The 21,128-nt window shown below is 33.5% G+C and overlaps 1 protein-coding gene across 1 annotated transcript in view; it reads left to right on the top strand.

The window, feature by feature from the left end:
* Vrp1 (Verprolin 1) overlaps nucleotides 1–6,509 on the top strand; it is a 30,768-nt gene extending 24,259 nt beyond the window's left edge. Inside the window, exons 4-7 of the mRNA XM_085944594.1 lie at nucleotides 1,006–1,172; nucleotides 1,998–2,143; nucleotides 2,280–2,469; nucleotides 6,307–6,509. Coding sequence (XP_085800720.1) covers nucleotides 1,006–1,172; nucleotides 1,998–2,143; nucleotides 2,280–2,469; nucleotides 6,307–6,392 — 589 coding nt within the window. The 3' untranslated portion in view covers nucleotides 6,393–6,509. The remainder of the gene's footprint in view (nucleotides 1–1,005; nucleotides 1,173–1,997; nucleotides 2,144–2,279; nucleotides 2,470–6,306) is intronic.
* The last annotated feature ends 14,619 nt before the right edge of the window (nucleotides 6,510–21,128 follow it).

The raw sequence follows: 21,128 nt of genomic DNA, 5'->3' as shown, positions 1-21,128 counted from the left end.
TAATGGCTTCACCAAGAATTGACAGAGTAAAACATAATTTTTTTAGCTTAACACAAAGTGAGTAGGTCAAAAGGTGGATGAAATAATATATAACCGATATTATCACAAATTTAAATAACAATTAGCAAAAATAAAACGTGGATACAAAATATGTAGAGTATAATACAGTAAACATAAATTTTATTTGCCTACAATGAGTGTTTCAATTTTAATCTAATTTCTGATAACTTCATAGGCATCTACAAGAGTCCAAAAGTGAATGGGTGTGTTATTCTTTGTATATAAACAATAATAATTGCCCTATAGGTACTCAAATTACCTTTTGACTTAGTTTCAGCAGTAGTTATATAACCTTAATCAATTATTTATCCAGATAACAAGTGTTATTGTTTCTGCATACCTACTTATTTGTTCTTGTGAAACATTGTAATATAATATGACATCTATTTTCCTACCCTAAGCAATAAAATCCGACCAGGCTCCAATTTCCCTTTATGACACTAGTTAAGTGTCTAAGTACCTAATTGGTGTTTTCGCCAACAACATTGAAAAAGTATCCACACATATGGTTGAAATTGCATGTAAAAAATCCATGCTTCAATCGGTATCATATGACCATCAGAGGAGCTGCTGTTTGGTTTATTCATTTTAGGGGGATTTGAAATTCACACGCCAACTGTTTTAAGGGGTTTTGAAATTAAGCATAGTTTTTGATCAAATATTGATGGTATTAGGCCCTTTTTGAAACTATAACCTTGGCAAACATATAATGGACAAAAACATATCTCTAAATATATATAACTCAAAATTTTATGTAAACCGTTTTAGGGGCTTTGAAATTAGGCGCTTCATTTGTGCGTTTTCCAACTTAACCATGTTCTAACATATTCATTCAGTAAATGCGTTTAGATGTCACGAGAAAAAAAGTGTATAAGACTTCTATTTAGTCCAAAGTCTTTGGTATAAACACTAATAGTAATATGATCGGGTTGATTACTTTTACAGGTCTCCCCCAGTAACTCCGCCATGTCCCCCTGGAATGTTTGGCGGTCCAGTCGGTCCACCAAACAACGGATTCAACACATTAAGGGCCAACGCGTTTCATCAGTCTCACGATTCCTTGGATTCGAAACCGGGCCTGATGAAGCACACTGCACCTCAACCTCCATTGGGTATGTTATTAAATATATTGTTTCTGAAAATAAATGAATGAATGATTATATGAGGTGTCTATTTTCAAAAAAGTCCACAATTCAATACATCTGGTAATTGACAGTGTTTGAAGTGTAGGTAGTGGTTGGTTTTAATATTAGTTTCTTGTTTCCATTGTATTGTATTTTCACATTAGAACAATATAAGGGATTAGCCAGTAAACCATTTATTCAAAGAAATATAAGGTAAACAAAATTTGGATGCATCCATTTTAATTTCCAATGGTTTTAAAACAAAGTTTTTGATATTTCTACCATATTTGTTTATAAATGTTAACAAAACGACAATAAAATAACTGATTTTCAAAACCTAAAACTTAATTCTTGCAACTCCCAAGTTATGACAGAATGAGAGAGTGAATCTGTGGTAATCTTTGTTTTTTCTTTCGTCCAACAGTGGTATAGACAAAACACTCCACAAAAGACTCCTCATAATAACCTAATATGGAGTTATATTTATTTTTTTTATGATGGCAGAGTAATTGTCCTTTGTTTGATTTCTTAGGACTTGATGTTCTAATGTTGAGGTTATTGCCGGAAACTACTGTTAACATACCCAAGATAAATACTATACAATTAACTTATTAGTAGATTTCTCTACAACATAGTATCTACAGGTTAGATGTTGTATGTTTTGAGAAAATCTAATTTGAAATCTTTGAATTTATTGAAAATGAATGCGTTTTGTGTATAATAAAGCTGGATGCACTGTCCCAATGATATAGTAATTATATCACTTTAGTCGTAATAAAATTTATATTATATGTGTAGTATGTGCTTTAATAGGAGTCCGGCTAGGCAGTCGAGGACCGCTCCGCCCGCCGACGCACTGTCCCCCGCCCCCACCACCCTCCCGGCCCGCTCACCTGCCCCCGCCACCACCTCCACCTCATCGACAGAACAGTCAGCACCAGCATCACACTAGATCTATCGTAAGTATTTTTTTTATCTTATACAAATCAACATTTCTTTCGGTATGTTTCATGTATATTGTTGTTATATTGTAATAAATTCATATCATTTTAGCCACCAAGTTCAATGTCAAATTTACTAATTGGTTATTTGCAGTCGTCTCCAAACCAGAGTGTTGTAGCTGGTCCCCCGCAGCCTCCCATCCGTGGATCCTCCATGAGACCCGGCGATCTGGATTCGAAATTCGCCGACAGATTCCAGCCTCAGGCCCAGTTCCCATTCCCAGACGCTTTCCTCAGGATAGAGAAAACTTACAGCAGTATCAATGCTGCTTTGAATGCTAACGGTAACTATTCATATTAACATTTGATAACAACATATTATATTTGTATGGAAACAAAACAATATTCTCGAGGTTGCTGAATCTTGGTAACCATTTCATTTATAATTTGTGAAATGCGACTTTGTTCATTGATTTATCTTATCGTGTTAATCATGCATCAATGATGTAGTATTATCTGACTGTACCTGGCAGTGGCGAAGGGTGCAGGTACTCTGTTAAGATCCGACATAAATAGTGGACACTAAATTTTGACAGTCAATACGTATTTGTTTTCGTTGAACTAAGACTACACATTGCAGATGGTATTGGCTATTTTTTTAAATTCGATTAAACCCTGCGTAAACTAAACCATAATAGATAATAGTCAAAAAATATTTGTCTCAATAAATTTTAGATATTTTATCTTCTTCTTCGACCATGTCCGATCCTAATAGGATCATATGGGCCTCCACAGAGTAGAGGTTTGTATTAACAGATTCTGTTTTTACGAGAAATGGATGTCAGCCACTTGCTCAACCTATTAGGTCCATACCCTGACTCACACACATATTGAAAAACAATATGTGTACTTGCCAGACCCAGGATTCGAACCTGGGACCCACGGCATGATAGTCCAACGCTTATGCCACGCGGCCACCGTGGGAAGAAGAATATTTTTTATCTATTATGGTGTGGTTTAGGTATTAAGTATAACATGAATTTTAAAAAACTAACACCACCTGCAATTTGTACTCTTAATTCAATGAAAACAATTAAGTATGACTGACAAAGTGTTCACTGTTTTTGTCTGATCTGCACAGCCTACCTCTTCTATGATGGTTTGGTTTAGGCAGGATTTAATTGAATTTTGTAAACTAATAAGCACCATCTGCAATTTGTATTCTTAGTTTAATGAAAACAAATAAGTAGGACTGATAATGTTTAGTGTGCACTATTTTTGTCGGATCTTAACACCTTACTTCTCGCCACTGGTACCTGGTAGCTTAAGGGCGTATGCATAGTAGTATTTATTTAAATAAGTTGACTTATTCACTAGTCAGATGATTTTCAGATAACTAACAACTAATAGGTTGCGATCGCAGGTTGAAACATTGAATCACAGCTGACAGCTCTGAAATAATTACGTTTTGCTAACAGAAATATGTAATAAATTCGGACAAAGTGAGCAATTATGGTACCGATTATCTACGGAAACTCTGAACAAAATGGCATGAATAAATGCATTTAATCGATTAATCAATGCGGAATTTTGATGAACACCAAGAGAGTATCGCCGTTTGAATAATAAATAAAACCCGCACTTTATCCGCTATGTGTGCGTTTTTATATTTAAAACTAGCCAAACTATTTAAGGAAAATCAGTACAAAAGCAACGTTGCCATTTTAGATTATTATTGTACTATCATCTGTCCATTCTAATGTCATCTATGCATAGCGTTGTTAACTAGTTAGTTTCACATTGCGTCGACATTCTATGCATCAGGCTCTTACAATTTATTAAAAAATTTGTTTCCAGAATTCCGTTACTAAGCTCTACCTTGAATGAGCTCAATTAATATGTAAGTACGTATTGTAAGGTCCCACCACCACACTCACAAGATAATATGCTTGTACATAGTATCAATGGAGCATGTGCTTTTTTTACAGCAAATTGACCGGTATACCTTGACCCATAAAAATTAAAAATACTGTGTTTATTGGAGTTTCTTAAGTAATGTCCCCACTGAAGCAACAATTGCGCACTGTTGCAGAATAATACCACTGTTTATATTATTGATTTATACCACTGTTCATAACAACACTGACCAGAGTTTGTCAACTATCAGGCACAACTGCATGTATGTTTCATCGTTGTTGACCGGTTGACTAAAAGAGCTATTTCAAACATCCATTTATGTATATATAATCGATGCTAGTGGGATTTTTCTATGCAAATATTAATCCATGCCTTTTGTAAAATATTCACCCATTCAAAAATTAATAATATGCTACTAAAAAGAGGAGCTTGCTTAGAAGAGGGGTGTAAGCGCTGTTTTGAAAAAATGTATTTAACCCTTTTATTCCCGGTTGATTTTGCTTAGTGTGTGTAAAACTCCCAATCGTTTTTTGCAAAATCATCATTAATTTTTTTTTTTAAATAAACCATTTTATGTAAGTAAGTAGATTTAGTGTTCTCTTCTCTTCTGAGCGACGAAGACTTTCCATCCCATCCGGTCCTCTGCTTCGTTTTCCCTGGAGGCTACCCAAAACCACCAGTCTCTCCAGGTTATCCGGTCCGCGCTGAACAATATGTTCAAAAAACCACATCATGCATCTCAGTCGTATTGTCGAGAGCCGTTCATTTATGTATCTGCAATCTCTCCGGTTCGTCCTGTGCTCTGTCCAAGAAATATGAAGTCAAAACCAAATTTCGAAGGCATCAATTGCCTTCCGCTCCCTCGTCCTCATGGTCCATGACTGGACACAGTACGAAAATATGAAGGACACAACGTTTGCATAAGCATCACTTATGTGGCAATTGAAATTCTCCAATCCTTCCATAGTGGTAAGATGTGTCATTACATTTTTTGTAATCGTGTGCGCCTTCTTACTTCTGCTTCAAACCCGCTTTTTCCACTACTGGTCAATCTCGGGTATACAAATCCCGCCCATGTGTAGTGATAGGAGAAAACTTTATCCTGTTATCTAGTATGATCTATTCTTAGTTAGTGGAAAAAATGATTTATTAACAAGATAAGAAATTGATAACATTGCGCACATTTTTGCAATTACTACATATTACTACTACTTATTGTATAAAATTGAACATCAAATCGACAAAAAAATATTATTTTATTTCACATACCTATCTATCACTTCATAAGGATATCCATCCATAACATTGAAAAATCATGATTATTTTTTTTAGATGGTAACACAGGCACACAATCTATTGAAATACGAAATTGTATGGGGGATAAAATGGTGCATGATGCAATTATCGCACTGTCCGAATAATAAGAAATGTCGAGGACGGCTTGTCCTTTGATAAATGATAATAAAATACGTCAGTGACTTCTAATACAGAGCTCAAGGGTTCACTTTTTTTTAAACGAGGCGCACAGTTGAAATAAATTGGAGTGAAAGGATTATTTTGATGTTGTTTTAATTTATATTATGAATATGGCGTATTCTTACGTTTACATTTTGACCACTGGTGACATGTCTTATAACTATCAGATGAAAATGACTTTCGGTAACATGCTAATCATGGATCGCATCAGTTTCCTATCCAGCTCCTCAATTCAATAATAATTATGGCTGATTACTGGTGAATTATATATTCTTATGCATAATTATTTATGTATAACTTTTTCGACTATTACAGTGCAGTAAAGAATGAAAATTAAATCTAGTCTTTTAACATGTTTATATGTAACTTACACGTTTAAAGGATTTTTTTAAATGGGTTTTGTTTGATTTTGAATAACATAATAAGTAGTTTTGCTAATACTAACCGAGATAAATAGTTTGAGAAATTAATGCAATAATTTCATGGTGGTTTTAACAGATTTTGTTTGATGTATTGAAGTTTTATTTGTTGAGATATCTTCTTAAGCAACCTCCTCGAGAGGCGGCCAAAATCCATCCCGAATTGTAGAGCCAATGAAATAACTTATTCATTTAAATTTCAATTGTAACCCTAAACTATAGTTAGAAATAGTATGGTAATCCAACTGAATCTGTATACATTTTATATATTGTGTATATGTAACTCAATCGACACATATATCATATTCATACCAAATCAATGATGATTGTAGTTTTTTTATACTAATGTTTCCATTGTTCGCTTTGCAGTGAACAAGCAGCAGGCTCCCGCCCCGCCCATCACTCACCTCCAGTTGGATACGAAGATGTGGGCGAACAACTCTTCCAATTGCTAGCACCGACTATCGGTCGAGTCCTCCTCGACCGAGCGATCGCCCAGCGCCCCCGCCACGCCCGAGCACCGCCCGCCTTCCTCCACCCCGTCATTGCTCCATAAGCTCCGGGACGAACTCATGTCGCGCTCGGACACCTTCGACTCGGAGCCCGACTGTCACTCTTACCAGGAAGGTAGTTCCAGATCGTTGCCGTGGATCAGCGCACCCGTTTTGCAGAACACCACGTGCGATGCTTTCCTCGACCCGTGTAAACTGTTGTGCGAGAGCTCCTCCATCGTGGCGTTAATTCCCTGTCAGACGTTTTCCATGCCTTCTTTCTATTCGTCATGCACGAGAAAGACCCCGGATTCCGCTCCTGGTGACCTGGAGACCAGCACCAAACGTATCGAAGAAGAAGAGCATTCAAAAATGGAAGAGATCGCAGACGATTCTCTTTTAAATGTATTCCAAAGCGATTTACTGTCGGAGATTTTATCTACGGCTAGTGGTCTAGAGGTGCTAGGAAGTAATAGAGAAATATCGGAAAAATACCCGGCGTCTCCAGAGAAGGCGGCGGTGAGTTGTAAATCGGATGTCAGCGATGCGCCACCGGTTTCTGCTGCTGTAACTGAAGACATATTGCCGTTGGACGACCCGTCGTGGAGTATTGAAAACGATGATGGATTCCGAGACGTCATCGAAGCTATCAACAGGTTATGTGATACCATGTCCAACGCTAATAATGCCAGCTATTCAGATGACTTTTCGAGTTTAAATGCTTGTCAGTCGGAAATAGTCGAACAGCCTTCGATGGATCAGGCTGGTAGGCCGTTTTACGATCCCCCGGTCGCAGAAATTCGAGAAATTCATTCTAATATTATCACAGAACCCGATAATTCCTTCACTGATAATATTAATACACAATTTGAATCAATCGCGTGCGGTAGGAATCAAATGGAGAACTATCCGACGAGTGCTGTGGATAATAATCCGTTCCATTATCAAGCGTCGGAGAGTTTATCGACAGTCTCAAACAGTGATCGCTCGTTTCAATTGGAAGATGTTTCCGATGCCGCTGAATCGTCAGCCGTCATCGCAGAAGACAGTTGTCCCAATGTGATGCAGTGCAGTGCGTACAGTTGGAGTTCCGCCGCAGAAGACAGTGGAACTTTTGTGGTGGGCGACGGGCATCTCCCCAAACCGGAAGAGATTCCTCCACCGGGCCACGTGGCCGCCATGCGCATCAAATTTGAGACATTCAACAACTTCAACATTAACACTATGAGACTTTTGAAAAAGTCCGAAGAGGATGTATAGCATTTCATTAAACTTATCAATAGTAATAATCGACATTTAATCATTGACAATTGAGTGTCCTTTGAGAAATTACCACATATACCAAAGGTGACTTGTAGAATATTTAAACTAATTCTTAGCCTGAAATGATTTTTATGTCACTTTACTTGTCCAGTACTTTTATATCCATGCTAAGGAGCCGGCCACATTGTACAGAATTTGAATAACCTGTTGTATTTACGTTGTGTTCTGCAACACATTTTTCGATATAAACAACACCTTACTCTAGAATGAAACATTTTAGATGCAAAGCAACTACATCTCCGTTCACCGTTACTCCAAGTTACTGACAGGATTTTCTGTGGTTCGGTAGTTTCACAAATGTGCAAGTGCTGTGTTTTGAAAATTTCAATCCATACTGTGCAATGTGGCCGGACCCTAAAATGAAACGGCACATTTTATTGAATCAATGTGCTGTCTCTGAAATAAAATTGGCCCAACGTACAAACGGCTTAACTGCACTTTTCCGATACAAATGACTTATGTCTACATTTCATATTCTCCGATCTATTCTATGGATAAGAGAAATTCCAATAATTTATTACATTTTATACAAAAATATGTTATTTAAGTATGTAAAATTACAGCACTTAGAACACTTATGCGCTGGGCCATCGATATTCTCTTTCCTTTGGGGGTATCCCTTTTGTGTATGAAATTCGAATAGTTGATGTATAATTTTTTTAAATTGTATATCTCGGGCAATCGGCTGAAAGAATAAGTCTGAATTTCCATCGTAGTCAATAATATTTGTGTCAAAATTCACATAAACTTATGTAAATAAGAATGTATCATTCTAATCTAATATTTGGTCAATAGGCAGTATTTAAAACTGAAATTGTTAACCTACCAGCAACGGCTGTATCTCCCGGTCAGTTTTGTTAACAAAATTATTTTTAACGAGTGCCGAAGATGAGATACCGGCAAACTATTCGGGCCGGTATTAGGCTATCAAAAATCTTTGATAAATTTATTTTATGAAGAATATTTTATAAAATCCTTTACAGTGTAATTATCTGTATTTTATAAAATATGTCTTTCATAAAAGATCTTTTTGAAAAGGTTATAAATAGCACAACAGTTTCACTGTGTTGCCAGATGAAGTTTTCAAAATTCAGTACATTGAGAAAAATGTATAGAAATCAACAATTTTACTTGATGAAAAATAGATCAGTGGCCTTCAAAGTGTGCCATTGCTATAATCTCGCCAGTATCTTCTAACAAATCACGCAAATGTGACCTTTCATGTTTTATAAATGCTATAAAACATTAATTGATAAAACATTTTTGTCAAAATCTTTGATATTCTAATACCAGCCTGAACGAAATGAGTGACTTCGAAATATTGTGTAGTTTTGGGCTTATACAAACTAAAAACTAATAAAGAATTACTTAGCATAATATCTGTTTGAATTGAAAGACAGCATCAAATGAAATGTTGGCTATACAGTACATATTTGATTATCCGGATTTCTATATGATACTTTCGTATGATTATAACGATCTAGCGAAATGGAATGTTCAATTTTCAAAAATAGTTATGAAACAGTTTATTCCGGAAATAAAATCTATGTTTTATTAGTTTTTGATTATCTACACTAAGTTCATCCCCAATTAGTCCGGATAATCAAAGTTTTACTGCAGGGGCACGCAATCTGTTCCGTACTCTGTTCCCATACAATAGTAATATCATACCCCGTTTACACACGCATGGATTTACTGCTGACAGTACATATTATCGCGGCCATAACAAGAAAATGCACGTGTAAACATGTATTATCATGCAAGTTGCAAGATTCCACGCATGAATCAAAAAAGTTCGGAAACTTCTGAATATTCACGTGACAGTTGGGATTTGTTCTATATCTGCGCCTGCGCAGTAGAACGATAGTGGCAAAAGCTCATTTTGAGGTTAACCAATTTTTACGACTTGTCATATAATACCATAAAATGACAACGTCGCGTCTCTCTTACTCTTGAATAATGAGATTGGAGAGACAGTCGGCACTTTTATGAGTAAACAGTTATTGTCACGATAGTTTAAAATACACACTATTGCTGCCAGTAAATCCATGCATGTGTACAGGCACGATCACATTTTAACTGCATCTTGTAACTCATTGCATAAATAAATAATATAAAATGAGCAATTAGAAAAATTGTTATCAGTAAAATCAATCCCATTATACCAGAGGGGGGCAAACTTTTTGGATGGAGGGCCAAATTCAAAAATTCAAAATGAGCGGCGGGCCGCAAGTCAAATACCATTTTTAGATATACACTATTTATTATCACGAAAACTAAACATTACAAAAAAATTAATGAGAATAATGAAACTGTTGTACATTTTTTTTAAATCCAGGTGTTAATTTTGTAGTTGATATTCTCAAAACTACTTCTAAATGGGCATCGGAGATATTTGATCGTAAAGAATTTTTATTGAGGTTCATGATCGAAAATGTTTGTTCACATAATTATATAGGTTGACCCAAAAATAATGAACATTTTTCTTTCATAATCTTTAAGTTGGTCGAATTTGTCTGAATTAAGGGCATTGTAAAATTTGGAGATTTCTTCACGACGATGCAATTCTCTTAAATCAGTGTCACACTGCAGATCAATAATCTCAAGTTGTAGCTCTGTCGGTACACTATTAATATCTATTGAAAATGGATCGCGTACTATTGCTAAACTTGTCTCAATTTTTCGGAAGTCACCAAATCTTTGTGAAAAATCGTCATTCAGAGCTTTAATAATTTTACCGTATTCTTCAAATTTATATTCTGGTATATTCAGCAACTTCAACGTTGGAAAGTGGTCCACGTTGTTATTTGATATTTATCGAAGGAATAATTTGAGTTTTAATTGTAATCCATTCAAACTTTTTACCATACCATGGGCATATATATTTTTTCCTTGCAACGCGGAGCTAAAAGTATTTAAATGTATCACGATGTTCAACGTAGAAAATAGAGGTTACATAGTGTGAGACGAGACGCAAGGAAGACGTACCTACTGAGATAATACATTTACGAAACAACAAATTCTTCAAATTTTAATCTATTGTCAATATTTTTTAAAAAAATATATAAAAAAGGTATTCGTAATCAGAAGTACAATTAATGATGGCGGGCCGCAAAAAAATACCCGGCGGGCCGCAGTTTGCCCCCCGCTGCTTTATACATACATATTATACCGGAAATTCCACATTATCAAAAGGTTTTTATATGTCGTTAAATATAAACAAACACTCAATTATAGTTTGCTGGTGTCCTGGGGTCAAATGCAAAGTCCTACTTAGGTGCTTGAGTGTACTTAAGTAACGCCGGCAGTGAGGAAAACATTGATGTGTTTATAATAAGAATGTTTTGGTTAACCTCACTTAACGGTGACATTACGTATTTGGCCTCGTACTATAATACATGTGTGATTATTATAATATTGTAGACAAAACTGAACAGGAGTTTAAGCATTATGGAATAAGCTTTATAAATTATAAATAAATTTTGCATTTATGGTGGTATCCTTTTTTCGACGCTAGACTTAGAAATTATACCAGTTTAAAATGTTGCATGTCGTAATATGTATCAAGTATTAGTGATTATTATAGAATTGGGGGTAAATCGGTAATTAATATTGTTACGAAATGATATAGAAGCATAATCATCGTGAAATGACAACGGTTGTGATTTGATTTATTAGGGTTAACAAATACAATTACGTGACATCGGAATTAGTCCTTTATACATATTAGTAATAGTTAACACACATTCTAACATGAGTTTTTTTAGTAACTAACTAACTACGTAACAATAAAGCATTATTTTTTCTGTACAATTTATACTGTCTAGTTTTTTTTTAAGTCGTATTAACTTAAAACTATGGTATTACAAATATCAAAACGTTTCATTATCAATTGACTAGTTAAATAATTATTATATTATATCATACAATACTTACCTTGATTTTATAATCATATAATATCTTTTAAACAATAAAATATTGTATGTATAAAACTTTTGTAAATACATAATATTATGTAATAATATGTTAATTTTTTTAAGGTTTTTTTTTGTTTAAAAATTAAATAACATCTATTATTGTTATATTGTAATATCACATTTCTTTTATAGTTAAAAAATTTGTGTCACTCGTTACTAAAACCTACACTGACAATATTTTCTATTAAAATGTGTGTTTACTCGTTTGAATAATATAATTACCTATTATATGAATACTTACTTTTAAAAATGTGTAACACTAATTTTAATGTTACTATAATGAAGTGATTGGATCTTACGTCCTCGGGGTGATTTTGTTGTTCTTTTAATAAACAAATTTAGGTGTTACATTTATAGTATTTGTCCCACAGTAAAAATATAAAATATTCAAATGATATGTGCAAAAAGTTGAAATTGAACGATCAAAAACTAGTGAAGGTTATTGTTGCTCATTTTGTGACATGGAGTAAGGGCGCATATTGTTACGCCATGATTGATTTTTTTTTGTAACAATGTTACATGTTCAAAAAGACTAATTATTGGTGAAATTTCTTTTATCTTATTTCATTTAAATGAATACATAATCCAGTTATTCAATTTCAATGGATTTAAAAGTATTATTTTGAAAGAATATGGGAACCATAAATTGTCATAATGTTTTTTTCACATACTCATTCACTCGTATGTCTTAAAAAACACAAAATCAGTAAATTCTTCGACTATCTTCAAAGATATTGAAGACACCTCTGCAGATTGAGCTTAAATATATTAAAATGAATTTGTTTTTTTATTCAAAAAACATTTTCTTTTTAAACCATGTTCGATCCTAGGAAGATCATTTGGGCCTCGACAGAGTGAAGGATGTATTAACCGATTTTCGTTTTTACGAGAAATGGATGTTAGCCACTTGTTCGACCTATTGGGTCCAAACACATATCCGGGACCCACAACGTTATAAGCCGACATGGTTACCTCTCGGCCATTGTGGGCGCATACCTGTTAGAGATTATCTGTAATTTGAAGAACCTTACTTAAAACAAACTTCCAAGAATCTGAATGTAAATTCGAGCCCCACTCGGTCCACCTTTGTTTCTAGGATTTTGTCTAATAGGTATGTTTCTGAAGTTATTCAAAATTATTTTTTTTTTACATGAAAGTGAAGCAAAAAAGAGATCCCATGTCTGCTAATTTTCATATAAACGGGCAGTTCGTTGAGGCTACATCTAAAAATTTCACTTATGAGAAACTGGAACTTGCTTCAGCAATTTGATACAAAAACCATGAAAGGCCCATCTTGCAGGACAAGGGTTTCTTCAACATCTTTGTCTGTGTTACTGACATTATATGTATTTATTTATGTTTGCACTGGTGAAACCGGGACATTTGAAAATTTTCAGTCCCACTTTCGACCGACATTTATTTTGAGTTAAAGTTTAAATAAATACCATTTCATGTGAAGTTTGAGAAACACTAACAAATACACTGTGGTCGACCAACATTATATTAACATTATTTTATTTTCATAGTTATTATGGTATGAAAATTAAAATTGTAATATTCCCTTTAAAATGATAGTCGGTCTAGTGTGTATGTTATAAGAACCGCATCATTGACATGTCGTCGTTAGATAGGCTCTTTCGAAATTACCCAATGCACAAATTCTTCTGCGGGGAAAGTCATTAGGATATATATATATATACATAATATATGTAATACTGTATTCAGAAACCTTAGTAGTATTAAAATAGTACTTATTTATAAAGTATATACCGATATGTTTCCCAATAATAAATTATACTACTTTTAGTAAATCATATGATTCATAGTATTATCTGAAAACTATTTTTTCTAGCCAATTTTTCATCTTCTCTTTTTTATAACGAAACCGTAATGTGTTAAGAAGTGAAAACAACTTAATTTCACTTATCATCTATCATATAAAGCTTGTTAATCTCATTTTGATTAAGAAAAATGCAACGCATGTGTAATGCCTTGTTTTCACAGATCGATTTCTGTTGCTCAACATGTTGGATGTTGAAAAATAAATTGATAATAATGTTCCCACATATCTATTTATATTTAACCGATAGTTGTAATCAAGATAGTGTCAAGTGAATTTGTTACTTTGTTACCACCATTTCGTCCGACCACTTTTTTGGATAAAACGCCATTCAGTATTTGGTACTTTGTTTTGAGTAAATATTCATAGTGGAATAACCCTATTGATGAATTATTTAAAAGGTTGCTTTACGATAAAATATATTCTGGTTGCAATGCTGATTTTGATGAAATAATAGCTTGTGTAATGTTTCTCAATGCATTTTAATACTCAATGCATGTAGAGTTGACTCTCGATTTACCAGAGGTAAGTGGGAGAATCAATTTCAGTTGACTCTCGATTTACCAGAGGTAAGTGGGAGAATCAATTTCCCGGTTAATCCAAAACATGTGCACCAACCTACTGTAAAGTAATGAACGTAAAGAACCTTTCAAAGTCGTGCTGTGAACACCCCAAGAAGTACTTTTCAGGAGCCTGGTCATGATTAGCATCGGAGTGTCCAAGATAAAAGATCAATTAAAATAAACAATTTCCCTGTATGTGTTGAACTTTACAGATTACATTCGTTTCGACTGAAAATGCGTCATCCCTAAAATATAATAACATCACTCGGATCACTTAGCACTTAAAACAATTCAAATGCATAAAAAGTATTTTTCTCATTTGCCTGAATCAATCCACTGCTGAATGAAGGCCTCTCCAAATTGATTCCATTCCCACATATTTTAACTGTCAGGTTGATCCACGATGACCTCTATGTCTACCTTTCGGCCGTTTTCTATCTCTTTGGTACCACTGGATGACTAGATGACTTTTTAAGATACTCCGTAATTTTTGGCGCCTACTCTTTTAGTGGTACATGATACCAATAGGAATTGCAAAAACAATGATTACGATTCAGGTTGTTTCGATTTTTTTACAATAGTATGATAAAACAATAGTCTTTTGTTTTAAAATTATAATATTAATTTTATTATATTATTACTTTAATGTTAAAAATGTAAGCTTTTTAGATTTATTTTTAATTCACAAATCTAACTAGTCACCGAGCTTGTCTGGAAATACAGTTTAATATATATTGTATTTGTTTTTTTTTTTTAATTAAGTATTATAATAATTATACACGTTAAGTGTCAATTTAATATGGTGATTTTGAGAATTCCACATGCACTGATGTGTGTATCAAACGTTGTCTAATATAATTTCATACAATAAATGGTATAGTTCTCTTTTTTTTCTATAACTGGACAATATTCCACTATAAAATATTTTATAATTCGATCAATACTTATCTAAGTTTTTATTGTTTAATATTCATGTACACTAAGTTTCTAACTTGATAGGGGCCATTCACTGTATTATGTAACTATGTAGAAAATTTAAATGTTCTTATTTATGTAAGCTCGTCTTCAAATTGTTATACGCAGTGATATATACACATTTATTGGAATATTTTAAGTGATAGAATATATTTAAAAATCAAAATATATCCCGCAATATACCTACTTTTTTTTGTTTGACATGTCAATACATAGTTAGATAATAATATTGTTATATAAAAACTTAACTGTTATCTATTAATTTTTTTAAATGGTCCCTCGTAATATACAAGTATGTTTTCTTCTATAGTATAACATAGGCTTTAATCAAAACTAATACCCTAATTTAATATCGAATATCTTTTGACATTTACACTACACTTGGCCTAAAATTCTACACAAAATTCTAGAGCACTTTTAACCTCATTATGTACTGGTAATTTGTGACAGTCGTTAGTAATTTGCTCAACCCTTTTCTCTTCAGGGGCATGTAGGAGACAATTCCTCCGATTTTTTAAGTAAACAAAATAAAATTTGATGGGAAGTTTTGACAATTTATTGATAATATTTTGTAGTGAAATCTGAACTTCTTGATGCAAAAATTTTGCACTAACCTAAAATAATATGCACACTTCGATAATAGTATATTATTAACAAAATGCATATCATAAGTTTTACATTAGACACGGATCAGTTTGTCAAAAGTCATTTCGCCCGTATAATTTTTTTCCAAGCTTTAAAGTGTATAATAAATTATGTTTATCAAATAATAATGTTATGTACTGTCGATAATCAGTTTTATTTACTTGTTGTTAATCTGCAAAATAATATATGTCTCGTAATACAATATTGGCAGGTGCATTTATAATAAAAAATTTCCTTATTTCACTATAAATTGTAGTCTATTCTTATTCACATACAAAATAACTAATTTTATAACACAGTATGGCAATGTATTCACTAAAATGCAATATTGATTAAGCCGTGTTATGTATTTATAGATCAAAATAATTGACTTCAAATGTTCTTAGTCCGTGCCCATACCTTAGTGAAGGCATATGAACACCAGGCAGCGTCTCCATTAGTCCCTGTCGCTTGCCAGTCTCTTGCGTCTTCCTGTAGCTGCACCGCATGCATCCTGTTGATGAATCCAGATGATTTTTTTGAAGAATCCATAGCATGTGATGAGCCAAGCCTTCACCATCGATGTGACAAGAGGATGCAAAGTTTGCCCTGTTATCTCATTGATACTGTTAAAGTCATACCGCTGCAAGCATCTGACCTCGAACCTCAGTATATGATTGGTTTAAACCTTCGTAATGGATCATGACTTGCTACCGTAAAGCATCCTATTAATATGCAAGCGTCAACCATTCGGCTCCGAGTACAACTGTAAATCCTAGACATTCTGCATCGAGTTGAATGTCTCTCCAGTCGTTCCCATTCGTATATTGAGCTATCTATGTGAAATATCATTGTGTCTGTTGTTAAATACATTCACAATCAACACTTCTCAAACAGTGTGCCGCAAGATATTGTTGAGTACACTAAAACCAACGTTGCATGATTTGTTGTATTTGGCTTTTCATTTGGAGAAATTGTTGAGACTATGTTTGGACTGGGTGCAGCCATTATGGCTTACTTCAAAAGTTAAATCTAAAAACTCATTCCAAAAATTCAATTTGCACATTGTCTATGGAGAGGTTTTCATGGTAAAGACTACCGCTGGTTATTAATTTTTTGCCCGCTTATGTGAGCAAATACACTCAGGACATTGCACCATTAATTATCATGAAACACGCTTGTCGACATGCAATTTTTATATGTTTCTATGCTATTACAAAGAATTGTATCTGTCATGTTAAATAATATATACATCTACCTACTTAATCTTCAGTGTGCTGGGAGAATTATATAATTTATTATTATAATCAATTTTATAATTACCAGCGAACTGTGACACAATAAAAGTTGGAAAATACTGCTCTAACGGATATGGTCTATAAATACATAACGCTGTCCAATTATCAAAACTCACTTCACGTACCTAGTGAATAGTTTTCACCATTATATTATGTAGCAAGTCTATTAAATTTAAATTTATAAAATATCTTTCACGAGTTCACTGCTGGGCACTTCAAGAATCATAAATATTAATGTTTTATTTCTTTAACTAATTAATGAATTTGATAAAAATTTCTCCTTTGTCCAGGTCTTATTAAATTTTTTTATGTATGTATGTATGTAGTCTGTTTTTCTTTTTTTACTGTTTCTTTTAGCAAATAAATGGATAAGAAAAGAAACATCCATTCTATACATTAGAATTGTGATTGACATGGCATTAATTTGTTAATTCAATGGGTGTTTACTTGGCAGAATGCCATACAATGGTCAAATGGTCAACAGTAATGGTCTCATCTATAAATTATGTCACATTTTTGAACATACCACCCCCCCCCCCCCCCTTCATTCACCTCCCCATTCATTGAATATAATTGATTTCAGCATAATTAAATGATTTTGTGACCTCACATATTCTACTATCGACCCCCATTTCGCCTTCCTCACAGATCATCACTTTATATCAGATACCCTCACACCTTGGAGTGTGATGTCATATTATATGGATGATCCAATACCATGTTTTTTCAGAAATCTTTTAATTGTTATACCTTTTTGAGATTTCTACAACCAACATAAAAAAATATGGCAATACTCACTGACTCAAAAATTGATAAAATCATTGTTTCAAAACCGTTGGTATTGAATTCTAATATTATTTAAACACCACAGTTGAGAGTTAAATACTGTTTGGAAGAATAAATTCAGATAAGATCAAATTTTAACTATTGCAATATTTTTACAATTTTAGGCCGTTTTTATCAGCATTTTAGCTTATTAGAATAATTCTTCATTTTAGTAGTTCGTTATGATATAACTATACCTGTCACTCCATCCAGACCCTATACAGTCAGGCCGCAGCATGAAATTGTGAATTTTGATCGTAGTGCCGTACTTATTGCTGTACTTTGAATTAATTCAAAAATTATTTCTACAAAATGATTAATATTTCATATTATAGAGTTTTCATATATTGCGAACAGGTTACCGCATTGCATTCAAAGAATAAACAATAACTTTACTAACACTATGATCAGAATTCGCTATTTCGTGCTGTTGCCTGACTATAGATGGCCTTGGTTATGCATAGTAATACCGTCACCTCAATACTACAACTAGGTGTTGGGAAAATGAAATTTAAACTTTACTTGATATTTAAGCCATTTATAGTTTTAAAGTTATCTTATATTTTCAAACACAAAATTAATACAGTTCCCATTAATTTCTGACTTACATACCTAGTTTTATCATATTGTAGAGAAGGAATTAATATAGAATAATATTGAATAGCTAACTTAACAGTGAAAATCAAGTTATCTAGTGTAGTATTGAGGTGACGATATGTAACTAGAAATTAGTATGTATATTAAATTTATCTTTAGCTTTGATTTGTTAATTTTTTGTTTGGCAACCTTCATTTTGGTGTTATTCATTGTAATATAATCCAAACAAGGTGTGTACCGACACTCAATAATTTTAACATAATAACAAAGAAGTAATAAATACAGTAGCCGTTTAAGAAATCAGTGCCTAGTATTTATTTGTTATATTTGTGTGATGATGGCATTATATTGTTATAATATGTAGTATATAAACATCTATGAATGAATGTGTTGCTGTTCTTTCTATCATTAAATAGTGTATATAATATTGATTTCCACATTATAACCTGTACAAAAACATTAACCTAATATTAAAAATGATAAAAAACTTTAAAAACTTACAAACACATTTTTCATTTCACTGCGTCCTTTGTGTATTATCTTCATCCGTCTTTAATTTCTTTTAGAGTAGGGGTCATAGAGGTATTAAATAAAAAGAGGGGCAAGAAATTGGCTTTCTCATACAACTGAATGAAGCAGGCTAACAATAGCCGACAACTTGCGAGAAATAGCGACGTGATAAAAAAATTGCACGGCATCACGGAGAATTTGCTTTGGTCATTATAACGTAACCATATAATAAATAATGTTAACGTGTAAATTCTGCTGCAAATTGATTACCAGCCTGCCTCACCATACTTCCATATAACCTGCCGCCCCTAGGCAGGGGTAGTCAACCTGGTCCCTACCGCCCAGTGGGTGTTCCAGTTTTCATGGTGGGCGGTAGGGGTTTTATAAACATTTTCATTATGTTTTCATAAAATTCCCCATGACAATTTAAATTTCAGACAATATAGGTACTTACTATTTGTACCAAATATGTGGAAAATGATTCAATTTATTGATACCTTTCCTACCTCATATCTTGTGGAATCAGGCTTTAGTGCTGTTAATCATATGGCCAAAGAAAGAAACCGCCTGAATGTTTCTGTAGAGGAGACCTTCGTTTGTTCCTCAAAAAAATTGAGCCAGATATCCAGTACAGTAGGCGCTCGGTAATCCGGCACCCATTTTTTTCACTTATGTCGGAAATGCCCGATTATTGGATTTCTATAGGAAATAATCTGTCAAGGTCGTGCACTGCACTGACAAGCAAATGGCTCTCCGCTCTGTAATCCGTCAGTTTAATGTGAAATCTGCCGGATTCTAGAGCAAGAGAGCTGAGTTGCAAAATGCCGGAATACCGAACGCCTACTGTATTTAGTTTCGCAGCATCAGCCTCGGGGATCTCATTAATAATTTAATTAAGTAATTTCATCAGATTTCATGCTCTATGTATGCAAAGTATAAATAAAAAGATAGATTTAACTACAGTAAGTTGTTTTATAAAGATTTATTCTGCCAAACTTAGCGAAAGTCTGACATAAAGTATTTGGTAAGTAATTATTATTATAATGAACTTGCTATAACTTTGCTTTATAAATTTTATGAAGTAAAGTTACTTCCCTACTCTATAAATTAGCATTACTGTGGAACCGGTGGGCGATTAAACTTTTTTAGTACTAACGGAGATACAAAAGTGGGCGGTAGGTATAAAAAGGTTGACTACCCCTGTTTTAGAGGAAAGAAAGAAGAAGAAAACTCAGAAATCTCCGTGAGCTTTCTTATAGGAAAGAGGTGACCGTATACTATACAGTGTGTATATCTCTATAGCATCGGGATTAAAAAAATATGAGTGTTGTTCGTGGAGCATTGCAGACAATAATGTTCCAATTTTATTAGATCCTAACCTAACAAATTATCCAGTATATCGGCTTCCTGTAAACCGACAAGAACCATGTTTTATTTAGACATGAATTTTATATCAGTACTATGTGACCCAAAGAGGTTGGATGGTCTTTAATGTACCACCATATATTTCCAATACAACATTTCACGGTGAAATGTGATACGGCGAACTGCATACGTACAAATTTCCAGACACGGAAATCCATAGATACGTTAACAAACAACCGTGAAAGTCTCAAACAGTTTATATATTAATTTTTGTCACTTTATGCGCTTAAGGACGGACATGCTCAGCATAGGTCAAAATGGAGCTTTTGTTCTATTTTCAAAGCATGATCCTGGACATACCTTAAACGTTGTAGATAATCTATTTATATAATTTCGAAGCCTTATTATCCTTTATATTTATTTTAAACATTTCGTCCCCTTATTGCAGAACTAGCCTAACTGATTTTTAGACATTTTACAGGAGAGCACTTTTAAACTTTATTTCGTCATTAATTTGAAAACTGTAAATACAAAAAAATTGATTTAAATATATGATAATGCATTGGTTAAATGCTTTGTTTATGTGGAAAAAAAATACAAAAAAGTATATTCCGTCACATATTTTATGCAGATAGGCTACTTTTGCACTACAGTATTTGAAATCAGAACTATCTTATTTGAGTTAAGCTTGTTCTGCATAACTATTAGGATATGTTTGTACTACAATAATTCAGATCAGAACTATCTAAATTGAGTTAAGGTATTTGATTGCGAACATAAGGCAATAAAAAATGGTACTTTAA

Source organism: Rhyacophila brunnea, unplaced genomic scaffold, assembly GCF_057557595.1.
Source record: "Rhyacophila brunnea isolate RB1 unplaced genomic scaffold, BYU_Rbru_1.0 scaffold_17, whole genome shotgun sequence".
NCBI lineage: Eukaryota > Metazoa > Arthropoda > Insecta > Trichoptera > Rhyacophilidae > Rhyacophila > Rhyacophila brunnea.
This window is presented reverse-complemented; position numbering and strand designations above follow the sequence as displayed.